This window comes from Heterodontus francisci, chromosome 34 (genome assembly GCF_036365525.1).
Source record: "Heterodontus francisci isolate sHetFra1 chromosome 34, sHetFra1.hap1, whole genome shotgun sequence".
In the NCBI taxonomy this organism is placed as follows: Eukaryota; Metazoa; Chordata; class Chondrichthyes; order Heterodontiformes; family Heterodontidae; genus Heterodontus; species Heterodontus francisci.
Window position 1 is genome coordinate 23,276,991 of NC_090404.1, and position 24,774 is coordinate 23,301,764.

Genomic DNA, 24,774 nt, shown 5'->3' on the forward strand with positions numbered 1-24,774 from the left:
CACCCTTGTTGGATTAAATTGAATCCTGAAAGTAGCAGGAAAGCTGCACTTTCTTGACAAATCACCAAGATACCAGACTACAAGTCATGCCCGAAACATCATTTATTGGTTACAAATCACAACTTAGTTAAATCTGGGCACACAGACACTTTATAGACATGTATAAACACATATAAATGTAATCAGAGTTATATAGCAGTTGAGCACTAATAGGGAGAGTATTTCACAAAAACAAGTAACAAATACAGGGTGAGAGTGGCCAAAGACCAAAAGGTCTGAAAATTAGTGGTCGAAGACTAAAAAAGTCTGATGTGTTTTGATGAGGAATCATGTAATTACAGCACTGTTATTGAAGGAAACCAGTTGAGTAATGGCAATTTTGTACAATTTTGCCTCTGTCATGAATAAAATTGCACTGTACTCAGAATACAATTTCATGAGACTTACCTGATAATTGGTCTTATGGAACCTCATGTTCTCAATGTCCTGCTTATGCCTATTTATAGCTTGCTCATATAAAAGGTGTTCTGTGTCAACGTTAATGGAAAGCAATATATATAAGCATACCAGATGGCATTTTCTGGTACCTTGGTAAGTGATGTGCACAAATCACGAGGTATATACGTCAATAAAACTTAAAAAATTATGAGACATTGACAATCCAGAAACTTGAACATAAGTGGGGTCATTTTTCTTATTTTGTGCTGTGACATAAACATCTGAACAAAGCAGAAAGCAAAACCAGGTAGGGAGGATTGTATACCAGTTATACAGACTGTCCAATTTACTGTCCATTAACTGAAATGGACAGGAATATCACATACATTCTGTTAGGAGCATGTGATATTCCCAACCCAATTTTCTTTTGGAAATTATTTATCTCCAAGCACTAAAGAAGGAAATAACCTCAATAACTTTAGGAAATGTGGTGCCACTATAGATAGAATGCTTGTTTTTAAATATCATGACTCAAGGTAGATTTTGTAATTTAAAATAATTAGTCACATTATAAAGATTCTCAACTAAAATAATCTTGTTTGCAGTGCAGATCTCATTACGATTGTAATGAAAATAAATTTAAAAATGTGGTTTTCCTCTTCAAATGCAATGTAAAAATTGTACCAGATCTTGCTAGCGACAGTGGAAAAGTAATGAGACTAGTGTTGTACCTCTAGGAAGTACATCCTGCACTCTGGGTCCCACTACCTGGTGGGACGTCCTGCCCCATGTGCCCAAAGATCTGCGGGTCGAGAATTGGCCTGTTCGGTGACCTGAAGACCCATGGCAGAAACTCATGACCTTGAGTAGACGTCATCCTCGAATCGAGGGACAGCTGATGATGACCTCGACAGTAACAAGTTCTGTTGCATCATCCTCAAATCAGGTTCAAAAGTTTGGTAATGGCCCTGTGACAATGCAGCAGGTCCAATGGACAGCTGTATATCCCAACAGTGATGAACACTTCTGGCTCCTGTTCTACTGCATCAATTGGTCCAGTGGCAGCTGCATTTAACAGCAAGGTGAGCTGAAAATCATAACTATTGTGTTGGCTTGGAGAAAGGCAGCACTCTGTATATACATATTCATACATGTACAGAGTATTGTGCCATCAGCCTCAGAAGCCCAGTGACCATTTATAGTGACTGCAGAGAGCTCACAGGATAGTTGCACTGCAGCCAATGCACAGCACTTGTGGTGCAGGACAGCCTTTTCCAGACAATCTTAAGCAATTTCAGACCACACACTGAAGAAACATGGCCAGACTTTTATCCTTGCCTTGCAACACGATGGTGCAAAAGACAGCTTCACACTGACTCAAGGTTTACAGTGTGACTGGGGCAGTAGACAGTGAAAGTGGAGATGAACAATGAATGGAATTCAGCCATACACCTGAGCAAACTGATAAGTGGAAATTCCAGATCACTTCAGTTGCTGCAAAGTACAGGATATATTCAGTTTATACAGCTCATGCTCACTGCAGGATATTCACATTCAGTAACCTGTTTGTGCAGAGTTTTCAGAAATTACTTCAGACACACACTGCTGTGTAAATGGAAGCAAGTTTCAAATTCCTATTGACAGACCAATGTTTTTGCTGCAGACCAGTGACTTGCCAGCTACTGATCCTGCACCATTAATTTTAAACCATGTCAAATGAGCTGTGTCAGTTCTCAGGTGGTCTCTGCTAAGATATCCCATGAAGGCAAAAATAAACATTGGGAATTGGTCTGTGTATACACACACCTCCTCTTTGGCCATTTACAGAAGACTGACACACTGAAGTTGTGAAGGAGTTTGCAGTTCCATCCACTTGCTTTCCTGGTTGAAGTTCATTTCCACTGAGGTGGAAGATTATAAAAAATAAAGACAACTTAAAAACAGGTAAAAAGATCTCCGGCCAGCTTTGTGGTTGGCCGGCTTTAAAAAAAAACAGAACTGTCAGTGAACTGACATTTCTAATTATTTTTCAAAGCCGGTCTTTTGGTCAAGGTTGGAAAGGGAGAAGTCAATGGTGGATTTCAGAAACCCCAATGTCAGAATCCATTATTTGTTGGAAATTTCTCACCCCTTAGTTACTTAGAACTCGCTGGTGTGTCAGGAGGACGGATGACCGAGTGAATCCCTTCCCACACAAAGTGCAGGTGAATGGCCTCGTCCCAGTGTGAATGCACTGGTGTGTTAGCAGGTTGTAGAACTGAGTGAATGCCTTTCCACCTCGGAGCAGGTAAACAGCCTCTCCGCACTGTGAACTCGCTGGTGTTTCAGCGGGGCGGATGAAGTAGTGAATCCTTTCCCACACACGGAGCAGGTGAATGGCCTCTCCTCAGTATGAACTCGCTGGTGTGCCAGAAGCTGGGATGGCATAGTGAATCCCATCTCACACTCTGAGCAGGTGAATGGCCTCTCCACATTGCGAACTCGCTGGTGTGTCAGCAGGTGGGATGAAGTAGTGAATCTCTTCCCACACTTCGAGCAGGTGAATGGTCTCTCCCCAGTATGAAATCGCCAGTGTGTCAGTAGGACAGATGACTGAGTGAATGCCTTTCCACAGTCAGAGCAGGTGAATGGCTTCTCCCCAGTATGAACTCGCCAGTGTCTCAGCAGGGCGGATGAAGTAGTGAATCCTTTCTCACACATGGAGCAGGTGAATGGCCTCTCCCCAGTGTGAATTCGCTGGTGTGTCAGCAGGTCGCCTGGAGTAGTGAATCCCTTCCCACACACGGAGCAGGTGAACGGACGCTCCCCTGTGTGAATGCACTGGTGTACAGTGAGCTCAGATGATCGCTTGAAACCAGTCCCACAATGTGGACACCTGAATGATCTCTCGTCAGTGTGAACACGTTGACGGGACATCAGTTCAGCATAACTTTTATACCAATTCCCACAGTCTGGACATTTTAAAAGGTCTCTCGACAGTGTGAACTCGCTAATGTCTCAGCAGGTCGAATGATTAAGTGAATCCCTTCCCACACTCGGAGCAGGTGAACGGCCTCTCCAGGGTGTGAATGTGTGTTTGAGTTTCCAGCTCAACTTGAGAATTCAATTCGCTTCATTTACATGGTTCCTTCCCAGTGTGACTGCACTTGTATTTCGACTGGCCAGATGATCGGCTGAAACCTTGTCTATACACAGAACACATGTACAGTTTCTCCCCACTGTGATCGGTGCTTTTTCCTTTCATGTTCAAAATCTGGTGATATTCAGGTTATGATAAACTGGGCGACTCCGTCAGATCCCAATCTGACGTTTGCTTTGCATTTCACGGCTGCAATTCCTCCCCTTCTAAAACCCTGTGAAACTGATTTAAAAAAGAAAAAAAAAAAAGTGTGAGAGAGAACCCACAAAAACACAAAGGCAGGTTGTGAAATGGAGCTGAATGAATCTGGTAATTTGAGGTGCCAGCACTAGGAAAAAGTGACCATGTAAGCTGCTGGATTGACTTACAACCCCAACTGGTTTTCCTCATTCTGTTCATAACCTTGGTGTCATATTTGACCTCGCGATGAGCTTTCGACTGCATATCGGCACTATGACTCAGACCGCCTCTTTCCACCTCAGTAAAATCGCCGACTTCGCCGCAGCCTCAGCTCTGAAACTTACATCCATGCATTTGTTACTTCTCAACTTGACTATTCTAACACACTCCTGGCCGGCCTCCCACATTCTACCCTCTGTAAACTTGAGATCATCCAAAACTCTGCTGCCTGTGTCCTTACTCGGACCCAGTCCTGTTCACCCATCACCACGGTGCTCACTGGCCTACACAGGCTCCCAGTTAAACAGCACCTCAATTTTAAAATCCTCATCCTTGATTTCAAATGCCTCCATTCCCTCCCCCCTCACTATCTCTATAATCTCCTCCAGTCCTACAACCCTCCGAGAGATCAGGGATCATCTAATTCTGACATCTTGAACATCCCTGATTTTCATTGCTCCACCACTGGTGGCCGTGCCTTCAGCTGCCAAGGCCATAACCTTTGGAAATCCCTCCCTAATCCTCTCCGCCTCTCGACCTCACCTTCCCTGATTCAGACACTGATTAAAACCCACCTCTCTGATCAAGCTTCTGATCATCTGGGTTTTATTAACCCGCCTCCCTCTCGCCCGCTGGATCCGCGCTCTCTGCCTCAGCCCTGCTGGCCGTGCATGCTCACCTCATACGTTCCGCCCTCCTGGCTGATTGACGGCAGCTCCGGACCAATAGGAAGAGCGGGGTCACGGCAGGAGGACCGGGCGGGCGATGGGTCCTCCAACCAATCAGAGTGAATGTGGGCGAGGCTGAGCCAAGGATGGGCGGGGACTCTGCTGCCCAGTCCCGCTCCCTCTTACTATTGGTCCACAGCTGCTGTCAATTAACAGGACATTTCTCGCGGGCGGGAACTTCCGGAGACGAGGGCGCAGGTGCAATGCGGAACAGTGAGAGTGATGGGTGTGGAGCGACATTTGTGACCCGCATTGGTAGGTTAATGGCCGCCAGATTTCCAGCTCTTTTGGAAGAATTAAGGTTTAATAAACTGTAACATCAAAGGGCAAAACTTTAAAGGAAACTTAGCTCAGTTATAAAGGGGCCTGAGGGACCATTTGGGACACAGCACAGGGCAGGAGGTCCCCTCTCCCTGGTTCCACAAAGACTCCCCTTGGACTGGGCCACACCTGGGCAGGGCTGGCTCAAGGTGCAGGAAGCTGCAAGGCTGAGCTGTGGACTGGGAGGAGTGGGGAGTGTGGGGGGGGGGGGTTTGACTGACAGGTCTGGCAGCATCTGTGGACAGAGAAGCAGAGTTAACGTTTCAGGTCAGTGAGCCTTCTTCAGAACTGGCAAATATTAGAAATGTAAACAGTTTTAAGCAAGTAAAGCGGGGGTCGGGCAAGAGATAACAAAAGAGGTGTTGACAGGACAAGGTCACAGCGAATAACTGACCAGAAGGTCATGGAACAAAGGCAAACAGTATGTTAATGGTGTGTTGAAAGATGAAGCATAAGTACGGCGAGGGTGTGAATTGACTGTAAAGCACAAAGCACTCCAAGCACAAACATTAAAACTTAAAAAAAACGGTGGGTAGGCACAGTAGAAACAAACTAAACACACTAAAAAAAACCTAAAATAAAATAACCAAGTAAAAAAGAAAAATTAACTAAACATAAAAATGGGGGGCCTGTCATGTTCTGCAATTATTGAATTCAATGTTCAGTCCGGCAGGCTGTAGCATGCCTAATCGGTAAGTGAGATCCTTGAGCTTGTGTTGATGTTTGCTGGAACACTGCAGCAATCCCAGGACAGGGATGTGGTCAGGGGTGGGGTAATGTTGAAATGGCAAGCAACCAGAAGCTCGGGGTCATGCTTTTAAACTGAGCGGAGGTGTTCCCCAAAGCGGTCACCCAATCTGCGTTTGGTCTCCCCAATGTAGAGGAGACCATATTGTGGGCCGCGAATACAGTATACTACATTGAAAGAAGTACAAGTATATGGCTGCTTCACCTGAAAGGAGTGTTTGGGGCCTTGGTTAGTGAGGAGAGAGGAGGTAAATGGGCAGGTATTACACCTCCTGCGATTGCAGGGGAAGGTGCTGTGGGAAGGGGGCGAGGTGGTGGGGGTAATGGAGGAGTGGACGAGGGTGTCGCGGAGGGAACGATCCCTTCGGAATGCTAACGGGGAAGGGAGGGGAAGATGTGTGGCATCACTGAGTGTTTCCAGCATTCTTTCCTTTTATTTCAGATTTCCAGGAGCCGGAGGCTGGTGGGGTGGGAAGTGAGGACAAGGGGAACCCTGCCATGGTTCTGGGAGGGAGGGAAAGGGGTGAGGGTAGAGGTGCGGGAAATGGGTAGAATCATCAGAGCAGATGCGTCTGAGATGGAGAAACTGGGAGAATGGAATGGAGTCTTACGGGAGGCAGGGTGTGAAGAAGTGTAGTTGAGATAGTTTCAATAATCTCAGAGCACGACAGGCCCAGCCCCCTTTTATGTTTAGTTATTATTTTTTTTCTTCTTTATTTGGTTATTTTATTTTAGGTTTTTTAGTGTGTTTAGTTTGTTTCTACTGTGCCTACCCACTATTTCTATTTTTAAAAAATGTTTTTAATGTTTGTGCTTGGAGTGCTTTGTGCTTTACAGTCAATTCACACCCTCTCTGTACTAACGCTTTTTCTTTCAGCACGCCATTGACATACTGTTTGCCTTTGTTCCATGACCTTCTGGTCAGTTATTCTCTGTGACCTTGTCCTATCAACACCTCTTTTGTTATCTCTTGCTCCATCCCTGCTTTACTTGCTTAAAATCTTTTACATTTCTAATATTTGTCAGCTCTGAAGAAGGGTCACTGACCTGAAACGTTAACTCTGCTTCTCTGTCCACAGATGCTGCCAGACCTGCTGAGTATTTCCAGTATTTCTTGCTCTTATTTCAGATTTCCAGCATCTGCAGCATTTTGCTTTTATTTTAGTTTGACTGACAGGCCTGGGGAGGGGGATATCAGGGCAGGTACACACACTGCTCTCCCTTTTCCTCCTGGGATGTTTTACTGGAGTCGTGTTGCTGAGTGTTTCAAAACTCTGTCTCCCTATCCCGGTAATGTAGGCGGATTGGAGGTTGCTGTGAGTGTTGGACTATATTGCCTCTCCTCGTTCTTCCTCCTTCTCCCACTCCGAGTTCCAGGCTGCAGGCTCTGGCAGCTCTTTGCGCCTGAAACATTAACTCTGTTTCTCTCTCCACAGATGTTGCCTGACCCACTGAGTGTTTCCAGCATTTTCTCCATTTATTTCAGATTTCCAGGAACCGCAGTATTTTGCTTTTGTTTTATTCCAGGTGTTGCTCACAGAACTGAGTTGAGAAACACAGACGGACCAATTAACAGCCAGTTGGTATTGGGGTGGGTGTTGAATGTGGAAGTCGGCCCTTGACTTTCATAGGTTATTTCTGTTGCTTAAAGTAACTTTAAGTGAGTTACACTAGTAGTACGTTACAAAGGAAACTGAACTAAATCAGAATAAAAAGTAATTGCTGGGGATGATTATACACTCCAGTCCCTCTAGTGCCCACCAATTGCGGAAGGGCCCAAGCTTACAGGCAGATGTCGTGTGCTCCCTCTTCAGGGACACCTGGGCACAGACGTAGCCACAGAAGAGAGACCGACAGTCTGGTTGGCCAAGCCCCTAGAATGCCTGCTGCCTGGACCTGTTTATGGACAGTGATGACTTTTGGTAAACTCCTTTTTACAGGGGCTTAGAAGGGGAGGTTTTGCAGACGGGAAGCTTGAACCAAACATCACATCAAGATCTGACGAGAGTTACTCGATTCATCAGGACCTGAATATCATCGGCCTTTGAATGTGGAAGGAAAAAGGTTTGTCTGTTCTGTCTGTGGGAAAAGATTTCAGGTATCAGTGTGATTGGGAAAGCACTGAGATACACAAAGCCCTGGTTAGAGTATGTCTGGAGGACAGGTTTCAGTTCTGGGCACCACACCTTAGGAAGGATATCCTGGCCTTTGATGGAGTGCAGTGTAGATTCACCTGAACGATACCTGGACTCCAAGAGTTAAATTACAAGGAGCGATTCCACAGATCAGCATTTAAAGTCATTCTGGGACAGAAGGAGGCCATTTGGCCCCTTGAGTACATGCCATCTCTGTACAGCAATCCAGTCAGTCACATTCTCCCGCTCTGTCCCCATTTCCTTCAAGTGCCTATCCAATTTCCTTTTAACATCATTCATCATCATCTACAACTCTATCAGATCTCCCCCACTATCTGCTTTCCTCCAAGGAGCACAACACAGCTTCTCCAATCTAATCTTGTAGCTAAATTCCGTCATACCAGGAGCCATTCTGGTAAATCTCCTCTGCTCCTCCTCAAGGATCCACACATCCTTCCTAAAGTGTGATGATCAGAACTGGATGCAATAATCTAGTTGTGGCCGAACCAGAGATTTCTAAAGCTTCAGCATAACCTCCCTGCTTTTTCACTTAATACCTCTGTTTATGAAGCCCAAGATCCCATACGCTTTGCTAACTCCTTACTCATTAGGTCCTGCCACTTTCATGGATAAATGCACATGAACCCCCTCAGGTCCCTCTATTCCTGTGTAACTGTGTCATTAAGTATGTCTAGCCTCTCCTTATCCCTTCTGCTGGAATGCATCACCTCACTATGAGGGTTGTATTCCCTGGTATTTAGAAGATTAAGAGGTACTTTGATAAAAATGTTTAGGATATTAATTGGAACTGATAGGACTAGGGGCAATAGTGTAAATCTTAGAGCCAGACCTTTCAGGAGTGAAGTTAGGAAACCCTTCTACACACAAAGGATGATAGAAATTTGGAACATTCTTCTACAATATTAATTTTAAATCTGACATTGATAGATCTTTGTTAACCAAAGGTATTAGTGGATATGGGACAAAGGCGGGTTTATAGAGTTAGGTCACAGATCAGCCATGATCTCATTGCCTGGTGGAACAGGCTCGAGGGGCTAAATGGCAAACTCCTAGAATCATAGAAACTTACAGCACAGAAGGAGGCCATTCAACCCTTTGTGCTTGTGCTGGCTCTTTGAAAGAACAGTTGTGCTTCGTCCCACACGCCCACTTGTTGTTTGTAAGCCTGTAAGTTCCTCATTCTCAAATACCTGTCAACTCCCTTTAAAAATGACGGATCGAATCAGGTTCCACCACCTTTTCAGGTGGAGCGTTCCAGATCCCGACAACTCTCTGTTGTTACAGAAACTGCTGAACTCAATGTTGAGTCCGGAAGGTTGTAGAGTATCTAATTGAAAGATGAGCTGCTGTTCCTCGAACTCCCATTGAGCTTCATTGGAACAGCGCAGGAGGCCGAGGTCAGAGTGGGAGTGGGATGGAGAATTAAAATGGGAAGTGACCGGAAACATTTCAGGATCACACTTGCAGACTGAACGGAGGTGTTCCTCAAAGTTATCACTCAATCTGTTTGGTCTTCCCAATATTGAACAGACCACATTGTGAGCAGTGAATATAATATAGTAAATTGCAAGAAGTACAAGTTAATTACTGTCTGGTTTCATTCCACAAAACCTTGAATAGCCCAAAGGTAGATACTTTATTTGAAAATTAAAGGTTATAATGTGAAGCAAACCAATTGCCAGAATATTAAACTCCACTCCAGCTATAAAGATTGATGAACATCAGAAGATATAAAGGCACTGTGAGAATGAACATGGTTCAGTCCCGGATGTGATAAACAGCAGCAAGAACAACAGAATACAACTCCTGCAGTCACTTGTGAACTTGCTGATGTGTTAGCAGGTAGGATGACTGAGTGAATCCCTTCCCAGGCACTGAGCAGGTGAATGGCCTCTTCCCAGTGTGAACTCACTGGTGTGTCGGGCAATCTGGGGTGTCAATCAAATAATTTACTTGACCACTTTTATACAGACCACTGAACCGTGCTTTCAGCAGCTCACCCTGTAAAGGCAGTAATACTAACACCTCATCCCCTGGTTGAAATGTTCAGGTCTTGGCATGCTTGTCTGTCCATTTCTTCATAGTTATTTGGGAAGTTTTAAATCTAGCACAGAAGATTCATCCCTCAGTTCCAAAAACTTTTCTTTCATTAGTTTTGAGGACCTCTTATCTCATGTCTGTAAACTAATTCAAAAGGACTAAAACTCGTAGATTCATTGGGTGAATCCCTAGTGGCGCAAACAAGAAATTCTAGCCCTTTATCCCGATCATGGGGATATTCATGACCGTATGCCCTGATCATCATTTTGAGGGTCTGATACCTTTCTAAAGCTCCTTGTGTCTGTGGGTGGTATGCTGAAGACATTAACTGTTATAACCAAATTATCCATAACTTCCTGAAAAGTTTTAGACATAAAATTAGAAGCTTGATCCGACTGAATCTCAATCAATAATCCATATCTCATGAAGAACTGGGTTAACTTCTCTCCCACTACCCGAGCAGAAATTGTTCTTAAGGAAATGGCCTCTGGGAACCAAGTAGCCATATTCATGATGGTGAGTATACATTGATCCACTTTTGTTTTCAGTAAAGATCCTACACAGTCTACCAACACCCTACTAAATGGTTCCCCAAAAACTGGTATAGGAATTAGAGGTGCTGGTTTTATGCAGGTTGTGCTTTTCCCACATTCTGGCACGTATGGCATGTTTTAAAAACGGGCACAACGTCCTTGGAAAGACCTGGCTAGTAAAAGTATTGGCTTATTCTGCTTTGGTCATCCGGATTCCCATATGTCCCACTATAGGAATTTCTTGTGCTAAGCTTAATAGTTCCTGGCGATATTTTGGCGATACCACTATCTGATGAACAACCGTCCATTCTTTGTCCACAGGTCTGTGAGGAGGTCTCCACTTCCTCATCAGAATTCCATTTAATATCATAGTCTTCTGGAACTCCTTTTGCCTCAGCTGTTAGAGCCACTTTATTTAACACTGGATCAGCTTGCTGAGCTGTGATCAGAGAAGACTTATTAAATATTTCCTTTGGATTATCCAAATCCCCAAAGAAAGTTTCAGATCTTCGGTTATCAATTTTACCTCTGACAATGGAACTTGTTTAGCCATTGCTCGGGTTACTACACATGAAGGAAAAGTTCCTGGAACCTTTTCCTGTAACTGTTCTGCCTCTTTAACTTCACTTGTTTTTTCCGTGACTACTGGAGAAGCTACTACTTTTGCTCTGACCAAATCATTCCCCAGAAATAAGTTAACTCCGTCTACTGGCAAACTATGGACAACTCCTACAGTTACCGTTCCAGACATTAAGTCACACTCTAGATACACACATTACGAAGGTATGGGTATATACGCCCTGCCAATACCGTTCACTAAAACCTTGGCATTCAGTGCACTCTCTGGTGGAAATGTGATGCCTTCCTGCAGCAAAAGAGTTTGGGTAGCTCCTGCGTCCCTACATACAACTTCAGGTTTACCTTAAAAGCAAAATACTGCGGATGCTGGAAATCTGATATAAAAACAAGAATAGCTGGAATCACTCAGCAGGTCTGGCAGCATCTGTGGGAAGAGAAGCAGAGTTAACGTTTCGGGTCAGTGACCCTTCATCGGACCCTTCATCCGATGAAGGGTCACTGACCCGAAACGTTAACTCTGCTTCTCTTTCCACAGATGCTGCCAGACCTGCTGAGTGATTCCAGCATTTCTTGTTTTCATTTAAGGTTTACCTTCCTCACTTGAGGAATAAGTAGTTACTTTTCCTTTTGACAAGAATTCCCGATAACTCTCAGGTATCTTATCCAGAGCCCCTGCACTCTCACTGGTTTCTGTACTTGGCCTTACAGCTGCAGTCAGAGCTATAGCCTGATGTGCTGTATTCTTGATACTTTCACTGCATCGGCGTTTAGTATCCCAGTAAGTCCCATGAGTTTACCCCACAACTTCCAGCATTCTGCACTAAGGTGTCCCACCTGGTGACAATGGTAACACTTAGGCTTGCAGACCTCAGTTCCACCCTCATCATCTTTCTTTCTGGCCTGAGCATGAGATCCCAGTGCCGTTCCCAGCTGTCCCTTCTTGTCCCCGGCTCCTTGCCACCTTTCACTCTCCCACCTTCTATCCTTCTCAGGTTTGTGGGAGTGACGGGCAAAGGATTTGAGTCTATACACAAGCTCCTAATCATCAGCAATTTCCGCTGCCTGAGTGGCCTTTGAAACCTCTGGTTCTCTACATGGCTTCTAACTAACGGAGGGAGTGAATTCTTAAATTCTTCCAGGCGAATTCATTCCCTCAGGTTCTCATACATAGCCTCCATTTTTACTACCCATATCCAACAATCAAAATTAATTTGCTTTACCCTCTCAAATTCTCTCTCAGTCTGCCCAGACAAAACACTGGAGGTTCCAAAATTTCTGTCAGTAAGCTTCAGGGACTGACTCATACTCAGCGAGAATAGCCTTTTTTGCCATCTTATCTGCAGAAGCCTTCTCAGAAAGCATGGCATAAATTTCATGAGCTCTGCCCATCAATGTGCTTTGCATAAGCAGTGTCTAACTTTCCTTTGGCCACTTCATCTGTTTGGCAGTATTTAAAAAAAAAAAATAAAGAAAAATGCTTCTACGTCCCTTTCCTCAAACTTCGGAAGAGCTTGCACAAATTTAAACAGCTCTCCACTGGGTCCTGGGCTGGTCAGATCTTTCCTCACCAGTATTTTCCTTGGAGTCAAGACCATCCCTTTATCTTAGTTCCAGCTTTTTAAATTCGAATTCCTTTCCTTCTCCTCTTTCCAGCTGCTCTGCTTGCTCCATTTCAAATTGTAGATCAAAATTTTCATTTCCAATTGCAACTGAATTTTAGTTAATTCAACTCAGCTACCATCTGGTTTGCCGCCTCCTTCCAATTGAAATGTTGGGCTATTACTGCAATTATGTCTGTTTTCTTAGTCTCTGGTTTTAACTCTAACTGTTCTGCGAAATCCTTTAGTTTAACCTTGGTTAAGCGTCTCAAATCACTCAGGGATACATCCTCCTTCCCCAGAAAGGTTGCAGAGTGTTTAAGACACTCTGATAGAGTAACTTTATTCTATTGCAAGGAAACCTGGCTCTTAATTTTTCCTTTTATTATTACCCCACTTACAATTGTACGTTGTCGGTGTTGGGTTTATCCCAGCAAGAGAGCCCCAATTATATATGTTGTGACCGAGGCGGGAGGAGTGCATTGTTTATTCTAGTCCCACTTCTCCACAGGTCACAACATATATTTTACATTTTCTCACTTACCGATGTGGTCAATCATATACTCTATTTTTCCCAGAATATAACACACTAATCAGGTTTCTTTAATGAACAACCAAATTATCAGTTTATTATAAAACAAGCCTTAACTATTAATGAAGTAAAGCATAAACACACAGATAGAAATTTTAAAGTCCTCTTTTTACCTTAGCCCATCTTACTCAACACACACACACGCACACACATACATACACCGGTTAACCGGAAAAATAAAAGGGATTTTGATTCAGAGCTCTGTTACAGGCATAGAAAACTTTAGGCTGATAACCTTCTCATTGTTGAAGAAAACAGCAGATGTTGTTCCAAAACTGACATACGGTATAACTTCCGAGTACACGTAGACGGGTCACAGATCTTTTGGAACATTTCTTTTTAGGTGGCGTTGGAAGTGAATTTAGCAGACTTTTCTTCAAAGACAGGAGACACGATGAATTGACACAGTGGACTTCTCAGGGTCTTTTAGAGGTGCTGGAAAGCGAGCTGGGTTGTGGTCTTGTCTCCTTCCTTCACTTCTTCAGCAGCAGGCTAACTTTATCAGCCGTCCGCTCCAAAAGGTAAAACACACTGACACGACAACCAAAAGCTTGCAAGTTTTCTGCTCTCTCAGGTGCGCTTCTGCCCCTGGGCTTGTCCTATCTGGGTGCATGACTGACCTCTCTGCCCAAATTTTCCTCTGTTACCAAGGTTTTTGTTCTAGTTTTAACAAGCCATGTAACAAGCAGTAAACATTGTTGCCAAACTAGTTCTTTCAGTGCCCTCTTGATTAGCCTTTTGGGGGAAAAAAAACTGGTCTAACATTTCTTCAGCTTGACAATGAATTCTTCAAAAAATATTTTAACAAAAAAAAATCACTTTCATAAGACTGGGTTCAGTTCTCCAGCACCTGTGTGCAGAATGAGAATAAAATCAATGAGTCAATGATTTTCTCTCCAGGTCACTGGGACCCTGAAGCTCCGCCCACTCTCTGTTCTGGTCTGACAAATTACCAGATTCATTCAACTCAATTTCACAACCTGTCTTTGTGTCATTTGTGTGTTCTCTCTCACTCCCTTTTTTTCTGTTTTAAATTAATTTTACAGGGTATTAGAGGATTTGCAGACAGGAAAATCAAACAAAACATCACGTCAAGATCTGACAGTTACTGGATTCATCAGGACCTGAATATCATTGGACTTTGAACATGGAAGCAAAAAGCAGCGATCACAGTGGGGAGAAACTTTACACGTGTTCTGTGTGTGGACGAGGCTTCAGCCGATCATCTGGCCTGTCAAAACACAAGTGCAGTCAAACTGGGGAGAAACCTTTTAAATGTCCAGACTGTGGGAATTGCTATAAAACGTCCAGGCAACTGATGTCCCATCAACGTGTTCACACTGACGAGAGACCGTTCAGGTGTTCTCACTGTGGGGCTGGGTTCAAACGATCATATGACCTCACTGTACACCAGCGTATTCACTCCGACAAGAGACCTTTTAAATGTCCGGACTGCGGGAATTGCTACAGAAGTTCCAGGGAACTGATCTCCCATCAACATGTTCACACTGACGAGAGACCGTTCAGGTGCTCTCACTGCGGGACTGGGTTCAAGCAATCGGGCAACCTCGCTGTCCACCAGCGAGTCCACACTGGCGAGAGGCCGTTCACCTGCTCTGATTGTGGGAAGGGATTCATTCAGTCATCCTCCTTGCTGAGACATCAGCGAGTTCACACTGGGGAGAAACCTTTCACCTGCTCAGAGTGTGGGAAGGGATTCACTCAGTCGTCCCACCTGCTGACACATCAGCGAGTTCACACTGACGAGAGACCTTTTAAATGTCCTGACTGTGGCAATTGCTATAAATGTTCTGCTGAACTGATATCCCATCAACGTGTTCACACTGACGAGAGACCATTCAGGTGTTCTCAGTGCGGGACTGGGTTCAGACGATCATCTGATCTCACTGAACACCAGCGCATTCACACTGGGGAGAGGCCGTTCACCTGCACTGTGTGTGGGAAAGGATTCACTCAGTCATCACACCTGCGGGGACACTGGCGAGTTCATAATGACTAGAAACCTTTTTAAATGCATGGACTGTGGGAATTGTTCTAAAATTTCTGAGGAACTGATGTCCCATCAACGTGTTCACACTGATGAGACATCATTCAGGTGCTCTCTCTGTGGGACTGGGTTTAGACAATCAGGCCAACCCGCTGTACAGCAGTGAGTTCACACTGGGGAGAGGCCATTCACCTGCTCCTTGTGTGGGAAGGGATTCACTCAGTAATCTAACCTTCTGACACACTGGCGAGTTCACAGGTGATTACGAACATATGAATTAGGAGCAGTAGTGGGCCACTTGGCCCTTCGAGTCTGCCCCGCCATTCAATAAGTTCATGGCTGAACTGATTACTCCACATTTCCACCTACCCCCCATCACCTTTCACCCCTTGCTTATCAAGAATCTATCTACCTCTGCTTTAAAAATATTCAAAGACTCTGCTTCCACTGCCTTTTGAGGAAGAGAATTCCAAAGACTCACGACTGAGAAAAAATTTCTCCTCATCTCTGTATTAAATGGGCAACCCCTTATTGTTAAGCAGTGATCCCTAGTTCTAGATTCTCCCACAGGGGGAAGCATCCTTTCCACATCCACCCTGTCAAGACCCCTCAGGATCTTATATGTTTCAATCAAGTCACCTCTTACTCTTCTAAATTCCTGCGGATATAAGCCTAGGCTGTTCAATTTTTCCTCATAAGACAGCCCGCCCATCCCAGGTATTAGTTTAGTTAACCTCTACTGCCTCCAATGTATTTACATCCTTCCTTAACTAAGGAGACCAGTACTGTACACAGTACTCCAAATGTGGTCTCACCGATGCCCTGTCTAGCTGAAGCATAACCTCACTACTTTTGTGTTCAATTCCCCTCACGATAAACGATCACATTCCATGAGCTTTCCTAATTAAGTCCTGTACCTGCATACTCACCTTTTGCGATTCATGCACTAGGACACCCAGATCCCTCTGCATCTCAGAGCTCTGCATTCTCTCACCATTTAGATAATATGCTTTTTTGTTCTTCCTGCCAAAGTGGACAATTTCACACTTTCCCACATTATACAGAATCACAGAATAATACAGTGCCGAAGAGACCCTTCGGCCCATCGAGTCTGCACCGATGCATTAAAACACCTGACCTGTCTACCTAATCCAATTTGCCAGCACTTGGCCGATAGCCTTGAATGTTATGATGTGCCAAGTGCTCATCCAGGTACTTTTTAAAGGATGTGTGGCAACCTGCATCTACCACCCTCCCAGGCAGGGAATTCCAGACCGTCACCACTCAGAGTAAAAAAGTTCTTCCTCAAATCCCCCTTAAACCTCCCGCCCGTCACCTTAAACTTGTGTCCCCTCGTAACTGACCCTTCAACTAAGGGGAACAGCTGCTCCCTATCCACCCTGTCCATGCCCCTCAATCTTGTACACCTCTATCAGGTCACCCCTCAGTCTCCTCTGCTCCAGTGAAAACAACCCAAGCCTATCCAACCTCTCTTCACAGCTTAAATGTTCCATCCCAGGCAACATCCTGGTGAATCGCCTCTGCACCCCCTCCAATGCAATCACATCCTTCCTATAATGTGGCGACCAGAATTGCACACAGTACTCCAGCTGTGGCCTTACCAAAGTTCTGTACAACTCCAACATGACCACCCTGCTTTTGTAATCTATGCCTCGATTGATAAAGGCAAGTGTCCCATATGCCTTTTTCACCACCCTATTAACCTGCCCTTCTGCCTTCAGTGATCTATGGACAAACACACCAAGGTCCCTTTGTTCCTCGCAACTTCCCAGTGTCAGGTCATTCATTGAATACTTCCGTGTCACATTACTCCTTCCAAAGTGTATCACCTCACACTTTTCAGTGTTAAATTCCATCTGCCACTTTTCTGCCCATTTGACCATCCCGTCTATATCTTCCTGTCTTTGCCCACTCACTTAACCTATCTATATCCCTTTGTTAGCCCCCTTATGTCCTCTTCACAAATTACTTTCCTACCTATCTTTTTGTCATCAGCAAATTTAGCAACCATACCTTTGATCCCTTCATCTAAGTCATTTATATAAATTGCAGAAAGTTGAGGCCCCAGCACAGATCCCTATGGCACACCACTCATTACACCTTGCCAACCAGAAAATGACCCATTTATGCCTACTGTTTCCTATTAGCTAACCAATCTTCTATCCATGCCAATATGTTACCCACTACACCATGAGCTTTTATTTTCTGCAATAACCTTTGATGTGGCACCTTATCAAATGCCTTTAGGAAATTTAAGTACAATACATCCACCAGTTCCTCTTTATGCATAACACATATAACTCCCTCAAAGAACTCCAATAAATTGGTTAAACATGATTTCCCTTTCACAAAATCAAGTTGACTCTGCCTGATTACCTTGAATTTTTCTAAATGCCCTGCTATAACATCTTTAATAATAGCTTCTAACATTTTCCCTAAGACAGATGTTAAGCTAACTGGCCTGTAGATTTCTGCTTTCTGTCTCCCTCCTTTTTTGAATAAAGGAGTTACATTTGCTATTTTCTAATCTAAGGGAACCTTCCCAGAATCTAGGGAATTTTGGAAAATTAAAACCAATGCATCAACTATCTCATCAGCCACTTCTTTTAACACTCTAGGATGAAATCCTTCAGCACCCAGGGACCTGTCAGCCCACAACTCCAACAATTTGTTCAGTACTACTTCCCTGGTGATTGTAATTTTCTTGAGTTCCTCCCTCCCATACATTTCCTGACTTACAGTTAATACTGGGACGTTACTTGTATCCTCAATACTGATTACTGGGGTTGGATTCTGCTGTTAATCACATCCAGGACTGAACCATGTTCATTCTGACAGTGGTGGTTTATTTCTGATGTCAGTTGCCCCTCTTGGATTGAGCGTGTGCCCCACAGCATCTCTCATTCATGTGTGAATAGACTATCATGTCTGCAAACCTCATTTTCAATTTAAATCCACTAAGTAAATGTACTGAACAAAAGATGAACAATAAACAGATCACAGGCCAATCCTACAGCTCTATATCGACAGGAGAAAGTCTGTTCTTTAGTTCGAGAATGAGGCTGTTTGAGCTCTGAATGTTTGTAAGCACCAACAGACTTGAGCTGTTTGATAGACAGGCTGTTCACAGCTGTTAACATATCAGATATTGAAGGAATTATTCTTAAAGCAAGCTCTCCATTTTATAACCTCAGACTCTGGTCCCTGCTGTACTTAATACTCAGCATCCATTCGTGCTGATTTACAGTCAATGACTGAATAGTCTGTTTAACCTTTACTTGTTTTTGTGAAATACTCTCCCTATTAGTGCTGAACTGCTGGATAACTCTGATTACATTTCTATGTGTTTATACATGTCTATAAAGTGTCTGTGTGCCCAGATTTAACTAAGTTGTGATTTGTAAACAATAAATGATGTTTTGGGCATGACTTATAGTCTGGTATCTTGGTGATTTGTCAAGAAAGATTTAATTCACTCACTCAGCAGCTTGAGAGAAACCAGACTGAGGTTTAATGAACATAAGAAATAGGAGCTGGAGGAGGCCATTTGGCCCTTCGAGCCTGTTCTGCCATTCACCAAGATCATGGCTGATCTTCTACCTCAACTCCACCTTCCCGCACTATCCCCATATCCCTTAATTCCCTCAGTACCCAAAAATCTATCAATCTCTGTCTTAAATATACTCAATGACTGAGCATCCACAGCTCCCTGGGGTGGACAATTCCAAAGACTTACCACCCTTTCAGTGAAGAAATTTCTCCTAATTTCAGTCCTGAGACTGTGACCCAGTGTTCTAGATTCCCCAGCCAGTGGAAATGTTTTCTCAGCATCTACCCTGCCAAGTCCCTTAAGAATTTATTATGTTTCAGTCAGATCACGTCTCATTCTTCTAAACTCCAGGGAATATAAGCTGAGTCTACTCAATCTCTCCTCATCGGAGGAGATGGATCATAGTGGGGGTGCTGTAGCAGAGTGGTTATGTTACTGAACTAATAATCCAGAGGCCTGGACTAATGATGCAGAGACACAAATTCAAATCCCACCACAGCAGTTCAGGGATTTAAACTCAATTAAATAACTCTGGGATTAAAAAGCTAGTCTCAGTAATGGTGACTGTGAAACTACCGGATCATCCTAAAATCCCACCTGGTTCACGAATTTCCTTTTTTGGGAAGGAAATCTGCTGTCCTTACCCGATCTGGCCTATATGTGACTCCAGATCCACAGAGATGTTGTTGACTCTGAACTGCCCTATGAAACAGCTGAGCAAGTTACTCAGTTATAGTCAAGGAGGTAACTCACCACCATCTTCTGAAGGGCAATTATGGATGGGCAATAAATGCTTTCCTTTCCAGCAACAACCACATTCTGTGAATAAATAGAACAGACGCCTCATCCCAGGACACAGACTGGTAAACCTTCATTGAATTCCTTCAATGGAAAATTTGTTTCTCCTGAGGTAAGGAGACCAAAACTGCACACAGTTCTCCAGGTGGGGCCTCACCAACGTCCTGTATAATTCTAGTAAGACTTCATTACTATTATTCCCAATCCCTTTGTAACAAAAGCTAACATACCATTTGCCTTCCTAATTTCTTGCTGTACCTAGATGTTAAGTTTGTGATTCATGTACAAGGACACCAGGTCTCTCTGAATGCAAACATTTCTCAGTCACTCACCATTCATTAAAAAAAGTTTTTTTTTCTATCAAAATGGATGACTTTGCATTTCACCACATTGTATTCCATCTGCCATGTTCTTGCCCACTAACACAGCCTGTCTATATCCCTCTGCAGCTTCTTTGTGTCCTCCTCACTGTTTACTTTCCCACCTAATTTTGTAGCATCAGCAAACCTGGATATGTTACACTAAGTCCCCTCATCTAAGTCATTGATATAGATTGTAAATAGCTGATGCCCGAGTACTGATTCTTGTGGTACCCCACTAGTTACAGCCTGCCAAACCTGAAAATGGCCCATTTATTCCTACTCTCTGTTTTCTGTCCATTAATCAATCCTCAATCCATGCTAATATATTACCTCAATCCCATGAGTCCTAATTTTGTGTAATAACCTCTGATGTGGCACCTTATTGAATGTTTCTTGCTTCTTAAAAATCCAAATACACTACTGGTTCCCTCTTATCCACCTTACTAGTTACATCCTCAAGAAACAATAACAGATTTGTTAAAAATGATTTCTCTTTCACAAGTCCATGTTGACTCTGCTTAATCATATTATGATTTTCTAAGTGCCCTGTTACAATATCCCTAATAATAGTTTCTAGCATTTTGCCTGTTCCTGATGTTAGACTAACTGGTCTATAGTTCCCCGATTTCCCTCTTCCTCCTTTCTTGAACAGTGAGGGTTATGTTTGCTACCTTCCAATCCTTGGGAACTGTTCTAGAATCTATGGAATTTTGGAAGACCAAAACCAATGCATCCACTATTTCTGAAGCTGCCTCTTTTAAAACCCAGCGATGAAGGTCATTGGGTCCAGGGGAATTGTCACCACTTTGTCTCATTAACTTTTCCAGTATTATTTCTTTACTGAAACTGATTTCTTTCAGTTCATGATTCTCACCAGTCTCTTGGTTCCCCATTATCACTGGAATGTTTTTGCGTCTTCTACCATGAAGACAAATACAAAGTATTTGTTTAATGTCTCTGCTATTTCCCTATTCATTGCTGTAATTTCACCTGTCTCTGCCTCTACTAGGCCCACCTTTCCTTTCTCTAATCTCTTCCTATTTACATACCTATAGAAACATTTACAATCTGTTTTTATGTCTTCTGTTAATGTGCACTCATATTCTTCATTCTCTTTCCTTATCAATTTCTTGGTCCTCCATTGCTGAATTCTAAAATCCTCCCAATCCTCAGGCTTACCACTCTTTTTGGTAACATTATAAGCCTCTTCCTTCAATCTAATACTATCTTTAACTCCTCTTGTTAGCCACGGTTGGTCCACTTTTTCTGGGGGGTTTTGTGTGTTAGAGTGTATACTTGTTACAAATTATGTATTAATTCTTTAAATGCAAGCCATTGCTTGTCTACCGTCATATCTTTTAATGTAGTTTCCCAATTTACTTTAGCCAACTCGCTCCTCATACCTATGAAGTTTGCTTTGTTTAGATTTAAGACCCTAGTTTTGGACTTAATGAAATCACTCCAAGCTCAATGTAAAATTCTACCAGATAATGGTTACACTTTCCCTTGAGGCCCCTTTATTACAAGATTATTAATGAACTATTTTTCAAAATAAAACTAATTATTTCATGAAAGTGATGCATTTGAGTCTTAATTCAGCCAATGTCATCTCCCAGTGGGTTTGTCCTGTCCTGTCAGTGCTGGGTCAGGCCTTGACCAGCTCCAGCAACCCCCATAACAGGAGATAAAGAGACTGATTTCACTCCTGGGGGTGGTTTGTTTCTTGTGGTTTAGATTATCATTAAAATAGCAACACACACGGTGTCCACCCATCGCTCTCCCAGACACACCATCACCCCACAGTCGGGATAATGTGTCTAAGGAGGGGAGGTTGTTGTCCTGTCTAGACCACCCTGAATACTCTTGCTCCATAACTGTCAGGAATAGAAGATCCCGGGATTGTGAGAGGAGCCTCAGGGAATCAGTCTCAGCGATCCTGTAAAATAGAGGAACACATGAGTGGGAGGAGGCCATTCAGCCCTTCAAGCTTGTTCCGCCATTCAATTAGATCATGACTGATCCATATCACAAATACCCTTGCCTGTTTTGGTTCCATATCCCCGTAACTTTACCAATAAAAATACATCAATCTCAAGTTTTGACATTTTCCATTTAGCTCCATCCTCGGTAGCTTTTCGGGGGAGAGTGTTTCAGATTTCACTACCCTTTGTGTGAATAAGTGCTTCCTGACAGCACCTCTGAACGGTCCAGCTCTAATTTTAATGTTGTGTCACCTTGTTCTGCATTCCACCAACAGAGGAAATCATTTCTCTTTATCGACCCTCTTAAATCCTTTAATATCTTTTAATACCTGAATTACATCACTGCTTAATCTGCATACTCAACGGAATACAAGCCTAGTCTATACAACCTGTCTTCACAATATAACCCTTTTAGCCCTGATATCATTCTGGTGAACGTGCACTGCACCCCCTGCACAGCCAATGCATCCTTCCTCAGATGTGGTGCCCAGAACTGAACACCTCACTTCAGATGATGTGTAACCAGTGTTGCATTTTACTACAGCATTACTTTCACCCTTCAGATAAAGGCTGACATTCCATTAGACATTTTAATTCCTTTTTCTACCAGTCCAGCAGTATTTAGTAATTCCTGTACATGAAAGCCTAAACTCTCTGTCCCTTCATGGATCCTAAATTTTAATCATTTAGAAAATATTCTGATTCACCTTCCTTCGCTCTAATTTACCAGAATGGTAGCAGGGATGGGAGATTTTAGTCACAAAGTTAGGTTGGAATAGCTGAGGTTGTTCTTAGAACAAAGGAGATTGGGGGGAAATTTAATAGAAGAGAACAAGATTATGACAGGCATAGATGAGTTAGACAATGAAAAACTGTTCCCATTAACTAATGGTACAGGGACTAGGGAACACAGATTGAAAGGTTTGGGCAAGAAATGCAGGTGGATTATAAGGAAGCACTTTTTTACGCAGTGGATAATAATGACCTGGAACTCACAGCCTAGGAGGGTGATGAAAGCAGAGACAATCAATGCTTTCAAGAGGAAATTGGATGGCCACTTGAAGGCAATAAACTTGCAGGGCTACAGGGGTCAAGCAGGGGAGTAGGTCTGACTGGATTGCTCCATGGAGAACTGTCACGGACTCGATGGGTTGAATGGCCTCCTGTCCATAAATGACTCTATGATTCTAATGTTAATAACCTCACACTTCCCCACATTGAATTCCTGCCACTGTTTTGTCCGCTCACAAAATCTATCAATGTCCCTTTGCAATTTTTTGCTCCCTTCTAGAATACTCAATGTGTCACCTATCTCAGTATGTGAGTTAAGTAAGGAAAGCCAGCATGGATTAGTTCAGGGAAATTCATGTTCAACTAACTTACTGGACTTTTGTGAAGACATAACAGAAAGGTTTGATGAGGGCAATGCTGTTGATGTGCACGTGGAATACCAAAAGGCATTTGATGCAGTGCCACACAATTTATATGTATTTATACATGAGTGTTTCCAGCACTTTCTGCTTTTATTTCACTTTCCAGAAGATCTGATTTGCAAAAATAAATCCTGGGACGGTGATTTTAAAAGGTCTCCTGAAGGAATCAGCAGCTTTTTCCCACTGTAACATTGAATGTAGAAAACACCAATCCTGGGCTGAGTGGGTACAGGGGCAGTGAACAGGAGAGGGATAGGGAGTTACCAATGTTTGTGATTCCCTTCCCTTCCTTGACTTTTCTGTCTCCATCTCCGGGGATAGGCTGTCTACTAATATCCACTATAAGCCCACCCACTCCCATAGCTATCTTGACTACACTTCCTCACATCCTGCCTCCTGTAAGGACTCCATTCCATTCTCCCAGTTTCTCTATCTCTGACACAACTGCTCTGATGATGCAACCTTCCACAACAGCGCTTCTGATATTTCTTCGTTTTTCTCAACCGAGGATTCCCCCTCCATTGTGGTTGACGGGGCCCTCAACCGTGTCCGGCCCATTTCCCGCACCTCTGCCTTCACCCCTTCCCCTCCCTCCCAGAACCGTGACAGGGTACCCCTTGTCCTCATTTTCCATCCCACTAGCCTCCACATCCAAAGGATCATCCTCTGCCATTTCTGCCATGTCCAGTGGGATGCCATCACCAAATGCATCTTCCCCTCCCCTTCCCTGTCAGCATTCAGTGTTCCTTCTGCCACACCCTGGTCCACTCCTCCATTACACTCAACACCTCATCCCCTTCCCATGGCACCTTCCCATGCAATCGCAGGAAGTGTAATACCTGCCCTTTTACCTTCTCTCTCCTCACTATCCAACGCCCCAAACACTCTTTTGAGGTGAAGCAGCGATTTACTTGTACTTCTTTCAATTTAGTATACTGTATTCGCTGCTCACAATGTGGTCTCCTCTACATTGGGGAGACCAAACGCAGATTGGGTGACCACTTTGCGGAACACCTCCACTCAGTCCGAAAGCTTGACCCCAAGCTTCCTGTCGCTTGCCATTTCAACACACCCCTCTTCTCTCATGCCCACATCTCTGTCCTGGGCTTGCTGCAGTGTTCCAGTGAACATAAACACAAGCTCGAGGAACAGCATCTCATTTACCAATTAGGCATGATCCAGCCTACTGGACTGAACATTGAGTTCAATAATTTCCGAGCATTTTTCAATGCCCTTCTTTTTTATTTTTATATTTCTTTTTTCTTGCAGAAGGTGTAGATAGGACAAGGTCACAGAGAATAACCTACCAGGAGGTCATGGAGCAAAGGCAAACAATATGTTAATGGTGTG

The 24,774-nt window shown here is 43.6% G+C and overlaps 1 protein-coding gene and 1 pseudogene across 3 annotated transcripts; one reads left to right on the forward strand and one right to left on the reverse strand.

Moving 5' to 3' along the window:
* Nucleotides 1-18,690, forward strand: part of LOC137348727 (zinc finger protein 585A-like) — a 93,703-nt pseudogene extending 75,013 nt beyond the window's left edge.
* Nucleotides 117-4,679, reverse strand: LOC137349227 (zinc finger protein 3-like). 3 transcript variants are annotated; one of them, XM_068014727.1, is made up of 2 exons: nt 4,656-4,679; nt 117-3,799 (listed from the first exon to the last, which is right to left on the reverse strand). In XM_068014727.1, exon 2 carries the CDS (start codon nt 3,352-3,354, stop codon nt 2,680-2,682), a length of 675 nt encoding a protein of 224 aa, XP_067870828.1. In that variant the 5' UTR covers nt 3,355-3,799; nt 4,656-4,679; the 3' UTR covers nt 117-2,679. The 3 variants fall into 3 exon arrangements, with proteins under 3 accessions (XP_067870828.1, XP_067870826.1, XP_067870827.1); XM_068014725.1 differs by lacking the exon at nt 4,656-4,679 and adding an exon at nt 4,552-4,643; XM_068014726.1 differs by lacking the exon at nt 4,656-4,679 and adding an exon at nt 3,946-4,071.
* Nucleotides 18,691-24,774: the final 6,084 nt, after the last annotated feature.